This window comes from Neltuma alba, unplaced genomic scaffold (genome assembly GCF_004799145.2).
Source record: "Neltuma alba isolate B1F8T4 unplaced genomic scaffold, ASM479914v2 tig00013318_pilon, whole genome shotgun sequence".
NCBI classification, from domain to species: Eukaryota; Viridiplantae; Streptophyta; class Magnoliopsida; order Fabales; family Fabaceae; genus Neltuma; species Neltuma alba.
In genome coordinates, this window is record NW_021637593.1 from 92,909 (window position 1) to 104,105 (window position 11,197).

The 11,197-nt window shown below is 38.7% G+C and overlaps 2 protein-coding genes across 2 annotated transcripts; one reads left to right on the top strand and one right to left on the bottom strand.

The window, feature by feature from the left end:
• The first annotated feature begins 63 nt into the window (after positions 1-63).
• LOC114736192 (oxidation resistance protein 1) lies at positions 64-3,727 on the top strand. The gene is made up of 8 exons (XM_028923965.1): positions 64-482; positions 939-1,468; positions 1,580-1,652; positions 2,286-2,366; positions 2,518-2,581; positions 2,914-3,001; positions 3,136-3,220; positions 3,346-3,727. Exons 1-8 carry the CDS (start codon positions 357-359, stop codon positions 3,427-3,429), a joined length of 1,131 nt encoding a protein of 376 aa, XP_028779798.1. The 5' UTR covers positions 64-356; the 3' UTR covers positions 3,430-3,727.
• Positions 3,728-8,158: 4,431 nt separating this feature from the next.
• On the bottom strand, positions 8,159-8,557 carry LOC114736195 (uncharacterized). Its single transcript, XM_028923967.1, has one exon. It carries the CDS (start codon positions 8,555-8,557, stop codon positions 8,159-8,161), a length of 399 nt encoding a protein of 132 aa, XP_028779800.1.
• Positions 8,558-11,197: the final 2,640 nt, after the last annotated feature.

Genomic DNA, 11,197 nt, shown 5'->3' on the forward strand with positions numbered 1-11,197 from the left:
TGGCTTCAGCTGGCTGAAGCATCCTTCCAAATCAGACCCATAAAATTATAAAAATAAGGGAGCCGGCTGACGACTATTACCAGCTGCAGGTGTTAGATGACACGTCGACTGGAAAGCGCTGTTGCACCTACAAGAAACGATTTTGTTGCTTCAACATTACTCTCTTCCCTGTTCGGCGCCGGTCGCCGTATATTTCTGATCTGTGGTCTTTTTGTCCCAAAATGAAACCCAAGTGGAAGATGGAAGATGGAATATAGGAATCTTTGTCTAAAGACGATGCCAATGTGATTGTGTTCGCAAACCACAACACAAGATTTTGAGGTGGAAATTCGTAGCATCTTCTGCAGTATATAGAAATGGGAAGAAAGCAATCACTGCGCAGCAAAGCGGCTCACTTTGTGTCGGATCTCACCACTGGTATACTCAACCCCATCTCTGACAAACCCTCTAAACCTGGTCCTCCTCCTCCTCCTCCTCCTCCTGTAAGTTCTTGCCTTCCGTTTGCTCTCTATTTCTTGTCCCATTTACCTTGAAGGATCTTTCTGTTCCTTCCCCTGATCAAATCGTTGGCCTTTTATTCATCCAAATTGGTCATAATCTATGATCTTCTTTTTTTTTCTGTATTGTAATTTCCATTTGATTTTTGGTTACTTGGTTACGATTATGGACTTCTTTCCTCTCTTGCCCTCCATTGAATTATAGAGACACTGCATATCATTTTCGCTGGTGAATTGGCCCTTTATTACCTAGGCAGGATAAGCTCTGTACATCTGGCCATACAATTTTTTTTTCCAAAAAAAAAAATGTATAGAGCGTGTTCGTATTTCTCTCTTGCCCTTTGTATGACTTTTCCCCGCTCATTGCATTAGGAAATTTTGTTCTGAACTGGAATTAAGAGGGATTTCCTTTTAAAATCTGACTGCTGATTGTTTACATAGGAAGCCGTGGACACATCAAATGTAACTGATTTGGAGTCAACTAATCGGGATAGCAACCAGAATTTATTTGATGGCCCTGACACTTCATCCTTCTCTGCATTCCTCTATTCCTTCTTGTCTTCTTCATATTCTGGAGATAATGCAAACTCAGATGGGCAAAATGACCATAAGAGTGGAACTGATATGCCTCCACCTGACTCAGCCATGAAGGAAAATAGTAGTGGAAAGAAAAGTTTGTTATCTAGGGGTAAGCAATCACTTGGAAGAGTTATCAACCAAGCTGCAAGAATCACTAGATTCCGCTCTCAAGAGCGCAAGGTTGATGTTGAAACGAAATTAGATGATGGACATGGTTCCCAATTAGCTGGTGTTGAGATGAGCCATACTGAACCTAAGGAAGAGCAAATATCATTGGATGGTCTCTCAGAAACTTCTGAACCTTCAGTGCTCCTTTCAGAGAAAATACGAAATGTTCTTTATGCTTCTCTTCCAGCTCTTATTCATGGGAGGAAATGGATGCTTCTATATAGGTAACATGAGGATGAAGATTTGTCAGGGCAAGCAAGAATCTATTTTTAAGTTCCAACAACAAAATAATGATCGTGAAGCCTTTTTGTAACCTTTCTAATCACTTCCTGCAGTACATGGAGGCATGGAATATCACTTTCAACTCTGTACAGGAGAAGCATGCTTTGGCCTGGCTTGAGTTTGCTGGTATGGTTTTCTCACCCCTGAGCAATATAAATCCTGAGCATGAGTCCATTTTAGTGCTGCTACGCTTAAGAAATGAAAAGCAAAAATTGACTTTTCTGAGCGGACAATTTGATGTTTACTGAGAGTGGGTTATATTGGCAAATTGAGTATATGACTGAAATTCTGCATCATAGTCGATTCTTATTTACTTTATATGTGAATTCTATTTCAAAATATTGTTTAAAACTTTAATGGTAGGTCATGCTATTTAATGGTGATCTGACCATATATCAATATCAATGACATTTCCTATTCTTGACCTTGATAACTTGGTATGGATGTTTGGCTGTGTAGAACCTTGTGCCATTACCAACCATTCTAATTGTCCTGTCTCATCGCTGTTCAATGGTTGCAGCTGTTTACTGTACTTGTTAATGTTCCATGCTTGTAAGCTTACCGGTTTAACTGTCCGAGCCTTTCAATTTAAAGTCATTCTTCATTTTAAATTCAACCTGTAAATCAAAGTGCTTAGTTCAGATTAATACACTAACCTTCATTATTTTGCAAGTTAACAAGGATACTGAATTCTTGAGTCCTTTAATTTGTCAGGGTAAGTTCTTTTCATTTATCTCAGAATGATCTTATCTTATCCAGGTTGTTGGAGATCGCAAAGGTGCAGTTTTTGGTGGCTTGGTTGAAGCACCACTAAAGCCATCAAGCAAGAGAAAATATCAGGTCATGCCTGAACTCTCTTACCCCACAAACTATGCTAATACTTTTCTACAGTTTATTTGCATTGTTGCTTCTTCTTCTTTTTTTCCCTTTTAGCCATCTTGCTTTTATTGTTGTTTCATGTTGCATATTGTTGACATTAGATTTTATACAGGGAACAAATAATACATTTGTTTTCACAGACGCCACTGGCCATCCTACTGTATATCGTCCAACAGGTATATATTTATTGATTTATATAAAAATAGGATCTTCTTTTTCCCTCTTTTACAGCGTGCTGATTCTGCTTTGCTAGCAAATAAAATAGATTAATTTTGTCTGGTTACACTCTGATAGTTTTTCAAGGTTAGACTGAGGTATTGTTTATATTATAAAACATACTGTTGCGACTTGGCAAAACCATGGATGGCATTTTAGACCCAATCCATGGATAATTGATTTGCCCTGGATTTGGGATTCTAAACCTACTTCTGTTGACTAGTTATGTTCCTTCTTTCATTATATTTTTGCCAACAACCAGCTATGTTCAAAATAGCCACAATTTTTGCAGGGGTAAACCGCTATTTCACACTCTGCACCACTGACTTTCTAGCAGTTGGTGGGGGAGGTCATTTTGCGCTTTATTTGGACGGTGATCTGTAAGAATTCTATCTTACATTATGCTATCTTTTATCTACCCCTGTCAAACTTGTTATCATTCCTTTTGTTGATATCATTTACCTGATATGATCTTTTTCGGTTTTTTCCCCCAACTTTGTTATCCGTGCTCCAGATTGAACGGGTCTAGTTCAGTCTCAGAAACTTATGGAAATCCTTGCCTTGCACATTCTCAGGACTTTGAAGTTAAGGAAGTAGAGGTAGATGCACCTAACTCTCTCTCTCTCTCTCTCTCTCTCTCACACACACACACACACTGTCACCTTTTGATGATATCGACCCAAATAGAATATCTAACTAGCCAGGCACTGGTTCAATCATGCAGTTATGGGGTTTTGTATATGCTTCTAAGTATGAAGAAGTATTAGCATTGAGCAGAACAGAGGCACCCGGAATCTGTCGATGGTAATTCTTGATTTTATTTTTTATTTGGTGTGAGATTAATGCATTGCACTTGCAGCTGGGGTTCTCGTTGAAGGTCAGAAAGTGTCAGAATGGTAACAATCTTAAATCTATAGTTTAAGGGATGCTAAGTTGGCGGACGATATGACCAATTTTTTTGCATCCAGCTACCTCATCCCACTATAAGACGTGTAAAAATGTAAATATTTACCCTCTCTGTAAATATTAATTCCAATATTATCATCATTATTGTTCAATGTTTAGCATAAAGGTTAAATTACAGAATTTGTTCTGTTATATGTAAATAATTTGCCTCGCCTTCTAAAACTTGACCCAAAAAAATCCCCTAAAGCTTGTAATTTGTTTAAATAAAAATCCTTATCATTGGTTAGTTTGAGTTTTGTCAAAGTTTTAACATCAAGAAATTATTAGCTGGGTTTAACATTATACTAGCGATTTTGTTTCTCCATCCAGTGAGAGATAGAAGGTCTTCAAAAGAAGACAGAAACTTGCTACCTTTTGCGACGTTCTGGGATATGATCTGAACCAACAACAAAAATAGTTGTGTATAAACAGAGTTTGTCAGTTTGATGTCGCATCTTGATTTAAAATCTTAAGCATCGAGCGTATTAGTCTTTTCATATTTATATACCTCTTTTCCACCTGACGTAGGTTTTTTCCCCCCTAAATCAAGCCAGATTCGCGTCACCGACCAATGGGCTCTTAGCTGCTTACATTTGCAACTCATAAAGATGATTTGGATTTGAACCCCCCCCCCCAAAAAAAAAGCACGATGGTTGGAGAAAAAAACGTATTTTCACGTGATCGCTTCACATGAGAGTTGTCGATGCAATCCGAGAAATGAAAGCACAGGTTAGGGAAAAAAAGTATTTTTCTTTCTTTTTTTTTAATAATATATTTTGATTTGGTTAGTGACATTTTCCAAGTGATCGATACACAACTTTGAAAATACGTAGACATTTTCCTAGTGAGCGGAATATTTGCAAACATATCTTGTATCATCGCAACAAGGTTTCCTCTCTCTTGTACAATACATAAGTGAAATAATAGTTTGAATTTTTTTTAAAAGATTATATTTAATTTTGTAACTTTGAAATTCTCTTAAAATATATGGAGAAATATCTATGGAATTAAAACAAAGCTGCTCAGCCATATTGAGATTCAATGAACAAACAAAGATGGGCAACTTTTCAAGGGGATCAAATTGTGTAGGTTGTTTTTTCTTTTCCCTTCTACTTTCCAAGGCTTTATATAATATACAACTCCCCATCTTTTTCTGCAGATTTTTTTTTTTGTGTATTGTAAAAGTTTGTGTGAGTTAAATTTTGAGGACTCATCACCATCAAGGCACAGCAGATTTTTATTTGGGACGATATTTTGTGTCGTAATTTGTCTCGTGTTTTCTTTTTCAAAAATCGTTGTGTTCCTTTAATTTGCAGCAAGTTGCTTACTTGTGCATAACTATCAATTAATAACACTCCCCACTCTCGTAACAGATGACAAGGAAAAAGAAAAGAAAAGGAAAGAATAATCATAAAAATAAAGCGAAAGCAAAGGGGGGAAATTAAAGACGAAAGAGATAGGGAGAGGGAGAGGGAGGACCGGGATTGAAGTTTCTTCCTTTAATAACAGAGAATGACAACATATTACAAATTGCAAGCAAAAAGATAGAAACTTTCCATGGAATCATCGTCCCTTGTTTGCAAGGCAGCCTGCTCTTAATGAATGATCCATGCGGTGCACCTGAATTTTGTTTTAGAATGTTATGGTACAAAAAACCGAATCCATCTGCAGAGATTCATCAGTTTATCTTTTCAGTTGATAGGCTAAGTTTCATGACCTCATCAATATTGAAGCAAATCTTGCTGCTCAAATGAAGTTTATAGAGACATTTATACTTCACAAAACTTTTTGATGAGTTTTGAGTATATAACAACACAGAACTGCATAAATAGCTATACCTACAAGTGATGATTTCTATAAAGGGATTAAAAATCAAAGCCTGAAGCATGCAGCAAGACGGCGATGGCAATGGAGGGAATTTTGGCTGCTGTCGATCAAGCCCTGAACGTACCTAAACTGCTTCAAGGGACAGGGAATAATAATGGGTCCTTTCTGAGAGAAGCCATATTCATGCTCGGCCTCCTTCAAGAGCTCAGCAAATAGAGGATGGTTCAGGTACTTCACTGCCACCACTATCCTCTCCTTCACTTCTCCTTCTTCTCCCACCTTGATCGTTAAATGTCCTTTTGGTAATTCCTCTCTCCTTTTCACCATCTGTGATTCAATCCTCATAGACACTTAAAGAAGAAGAAGAAGAGGCTTGGTTTATTATAACGTTAGCTTCTTGCGTTTCAGAGTTTTATATAGTTGATAGGAATCGCGAGGAATGGATAGGCATGAAGCGTGATGATGAGATATGAGAAATTTAGGAATAAATGAAAGCAAATAGGAGTAGTGAGGTTTGACTCGTGAGTCGTGACCCAGTATATCAATTCCATTGAGTCAGCTCTTCCATTATAAGCTGTCTGGATAATACTACTTCCAATCCTATTTATAAGAGCTAGTGGACTAATTTGAGGAGATTAAGGAAAGAAGTTAAGTTAGTTATTTGCAACAAATATGTGTTATATTTCCTAAAATATCCTTACTAAGCAAGCATATTGACTAGTACTATTATTATTAAAAAGATTATCTTGGAAAAAAATGAATAAATATGAGAAGTGGATTGGGGTCTTATATTTATGACCAAAATAAAAATCAAATAAGGTCTTATATTAAAGACCGAAAATAGTATTAATGTATTAGTCTTTTTTTTTTTGACAAAACAAAGTCCATTTTATTAATAGAAAAAAATCAAGTACAAACACCAATAGCCGAAGCCAAGAAAGCACTCAAAAAAACCTAAGTACAACCTAGAACACAACTCACAAAAGAAAATACAGCCACCAATTCAAAAGAAAGAGCACCTAAAGTCTAAAGCAGCTCAACCAATACCTTCACGGTCCGCAGTCACCTGACCTTCAGGATGGTCAGCTCTTCCTTTGTTGTAAGAATCAGTCCGCAGAACCTTTAATAGGGAAGGTGGTGCTTCAAGAAGCCACCCACTGGGCCCCACCCTCCTGCTTCCACTAGCTGCCAAAACATCTACAACATGATTACCTTAGCGAGCCACCAAGGAGAACACCACATTGGACCTATCTTTCAGCAAATTAAGAGCATCTGACAAAGAATCTACGCCCTACCATTCCACGTCATCAGTGGTGCCAGCCAACACTGCCTTGTACAATTCCTCACAATCTACTTCAATGCAGATTCTCATATCAGAAAAACGATCACTAATCAATATAGCTTGCTTTAGAGCCAAGCACTCAGCATCAAACGTAGAGGAAGCCTCTGTACTACAGCTCAATCCTCCTAAGAAGTTCCCCCTCCAATCTCTGCAAACCACTCCTATTCCTGCCTGACGAGATTGCTTGAGGAACGCACCATCAGGGTTAATCTTCACAGTGCCTTTTGGAGGAGTTTCCCAGGAGATCTTCCTTACCACTCTCCCACCTTCCCTTCTAGGAGTCCTAACAGCATTAGAAGCCAAAGTACCCCATACCTCTCTGACCAACGCTGTAGCAGTCATTACTACTTTCTCAGAGTCTACTTTTGCTGCATTAAAAACCCAGTCACACCTTCCTTTCCAAATACCCCAGCAGAGAGCTGTAATTAGAGCCCTTCCTTCTTCAGAGACATTCTTATTCCTTAGGAGGACTTCCTCACACCAATTCTTGATGCAAGTAACTTGATCTCTTTGAATGGTTAAAGTCAGGGAACAACCAAAACAGCACCGATAAGCCCAAGGACAGAACAAAATCAAAGGTTCAATAGTTTCAGCTTCAGAGCCACAAATTGGACACAAGTTATCTCAGCCACATCTTCTTTTAAACAAAGCATCTTTAGTTGAGATAGCATCATTCAACATTCTCCACATAAATTGCTTAATTTTTGGAGGGACGTGTAGGCTCTAGATGCACTGCCATAGTTGCTTCGGTGTCTGATAGGAACTTCCAACTCCCAAATTCACAGCGAACTCCTCTTCTCTTCTAGCTACATGATAGCCAGATTTAACATTGTACTTCCCGTCTCTGCATAACAACCATACTGCCTCATCTTTTCTATCAACTTTTGAAGCATCAACCTTAAGAATCATTTCCTTCTCAACAGCTGATAGGTAATTGGTAATGCTACTGAGATCCCACCTTCCATCCTTAATGATATTTTCTAGCTTCAGCTTTCTCAAAGCTTCATCTTGGGGGATAGTTTCAAGCATATTATCTATCAATCCTAGTATCCATTTATCTCCCCAAATTCTCACATTTTTACCAACTCCTATCTTCCAGAATAATTCCTTCTTCAAAAGCTCCCTTCCCTCAATAATACTCATCCAACACCAAGATGCCTTACCGCCTTTCACTGCTTCCATAAAGCTACAGTTTGGGAAGTAGATACCCTTCAGAACACGGCACCAAAGATCATCTGGTTTTTGAATCAACCTCCAAGCTGTTTTAGCTAGTAAAGCTTTATTAAAAGCTTGAAAGCTTCTAAATCCCATTCCACCAGCTTCTTTTGCATTAGCCATTAAACCCCATCTCCTCCAATGAATCCTTTTTCCTTTATTATCATTCTGACCCCACCAAAAATCAGAGATCAAGCTATCAATTTCTTTACAGCTCTTCTTTGGAAATAGGAAACTTGACATCGGGTATACTGGGATTGAGTTTGCCACACTCTTTATCAAGACTAATTCGAGCCACTTTCCTACCAAAAACTAGCAACTCAAATTCTACTGAAGTGACACATTCCATGACCCATCCGACCCATTTAACACAAAAACCCATCTTCAACATTACTTCCATCAAGAAGACCCAATCCACACGGTCATAGGCTTTGCTTAAGTCAATTTTCAAGGCCATGTCACACCTGACTCCTTCTTTCCTTCTTTTCAGGTATTGAAATACTTCATGAGCTATAATCACATTATCCTGGATTACCCGCCCAGCTACAAAGGCTCTTTGCTGCTCCGAGATATACTTACTCATCAAGTTTCTCATTCTAGCCGTCATGATCTTTGCAATGATCTTATAAGAAACATTGCATAACCCAATTGGTCAGAACTGAGAGACAGTCTCAGGTTTATCTAACTTTGGTACCAAAACAATCTGCGTAAGATTCAAGTTTCTCATACTCAAATGCCCTGCAAAGAAACCCCTTACCATCTTATAAACTTCCTTCTTTACTTCAGTCCAAGCAGACTGATAGAAAAGAGCAATAAAGCCATCAGCCCTGGGAGCTTTAGTGGAACCTAGATCAAACACAGCAACTTCAATTTCTGAGTCAGACACCATACTAGTTAACACAGTATTCTCTTATGCAGTGATCACTTCTTTAACATAACTGAGAGTTTCTTCCAAATGCTCAGGCACCTTGGAAGCAAAAAGATCTTTGTAGAAGGCTTCAAACATGCTGTCAATACCTGCAGAGTCTTCAATCCAAGTGCCATCATCAGATTTCAACCTTAGCACTTTATTCCCCTGCCTCCTTTGAATTACCGTAGTGTGGAAGAATCGAGTATTACAATCCCCATCCTTTATCCAATTAAGTCTAGACTTTTGCCACCAATACAGTTCTTCACGGTCCCAAGCTTCCTCAATCAACTTAAGGATCTCAGTAGTTTTACCTGCTTTTTCTTCAGTCCATACCCCTTCATAGCATTCATCCAACTTCCACCGTAATTCCTCAATCAGTCTCCTATTATTGGGAAACATTTTCCTGCTCCATGAGATTAACGTCTCACGACATGTGCCTACTCGTCTTACAAAATCCTCAACATCATTAAACAGGCTTCTTCCATCCCCACCCATCCCTCTATCACAGTTCCCTTATAATGTTCACGATTAATCCAAATAGCATTGAACTTGAACATTTTTGGAACCTTCTCTTCGACATAACAACAATCAACTAGAATTAGGTGGTGATCAGACCTAATGGGCTCATAATGGAAGACTTGAGCTTTCTCAAAGCTTTCTCTAAACTGTATATTACCATAAGCCTTGTCAATTCTTTCTTTAACATTAGCAGCTCCAAATCTTTTATTGCACCAAGTAAACCTTGAGCCTTTGAATTCCAGATCAATCAATCCACGGTCATCAAGAAGGTTTTGGAAATTCACAATTCTTCGAAGAGAGACGGGTCTACCTCCCTCTTTCTCTTGCTGAGATCCCAACTCATTGAAATCACCCACACATAACCATGACCCATCAACTCCCCAAGCCAAGGTTCTCAATCTTCTCTAGACAATTTCCTTGTCACCTTCCCTAGGAGCACCATATATGAAAGTAATATAATCTGGAATATTCAATCCAGGAGAACTAGCTCTAACATGAATCAAGTTTACTGATGAGTACAAGATAGTCACGGTCACCTCTTCCTTCCACCATAAAGCCAATCCCCCTGACTTACCTCTAGCCTTCATTTTTGCTCTCCTCAAATTTCCAGCAAAAATAGAGATGCTCTTCTAACTACTCCTCTCTTCAACACAGATCCTCCTTCTTTTCCAAAAATCAGATTCCATCTTCACTTCAGCTTCTCTTTTAAGGTTTAGCTTCCCTAAATCTTCAGTTACTTCATTAATTGCTCTTCCTACATAAACAACCAGAGCCTTCATAGGATCCTCTTTGTGAGTAATTCCAGATGAATTATCAACAGCCTTAGTTTTGCAAACATTATTACAACCAGTTCTACCAGGTACCTGGATTTCTTTAGGATCTTTATATCCACTGGAGTCAACTTCACTAGGACCTGGTTTATCCAAATTTCCATATACACATCCAGGCTCATTAGTTTTACCATCCAGATCAGCAGGAGGCTTGTCACCAGACTTCTTATCCTCTTCAACCTCATCTATCTCTGCAAAATTTACTTCCCGATCAAACAACCTCCTGTTCTGTCGAATGGAGAAGATATCCTTCTCATTCTGAGGGCTTCTATTGGCCTTCAAACCTTCCCTTCTTTTTGCTTTTTCCATTTAATGTTGACCTCAGACCAGTCTTCCTTGACTAAGACCAGCGTCTCTTCCCAAGTATGTACTTGCTCTGTTGAGGTCCATGCTCCATATCTCAGTACATTAGGATCTGTAATTGACATTAATTTTGGACAGCGACAGGTCCGAAAATCATGTCCAATGTATCCACAACGATGACAGAAGTCCTGCAATTTCTCATACTTCACTACAGCCCAGGCTCTATCCTTATTCGGTTTAGGAATCCAAAAGCCTGCTACTAATGGCTTCCTTAGATCCAAAACAACATGAACATGTAAGAAACTTCTTATTAATTGGTTATTATAATTCAGATCCTCAGCCATCACCACATCACCAAGTCTTCTTCCAATTACGATAGCGTTCGGAAGGTTTCGAAACTTCAAGCAGAACACCATGTAATTGGATCCAGAAAGGACATCTACTAAAATCACAGTCCTCAATCGTCATAAACTGCTTCCATTCTAGTAGATTAAGTAAGTGTCCATTGATCGCCCAAGGACGACCTCGCAAGATCCGGTTATACTCAACATCCTTAGCAAATTTGAACAGAAAAGCATTTTTCGCAATCGCAACAACATCCAAACCAGAAGGAAGGTTCCACGCCTTCCTCACCACTGTCTCAACAATGCCGCGATTCACTTCTTTATCAAAAAGAATCTTCCCG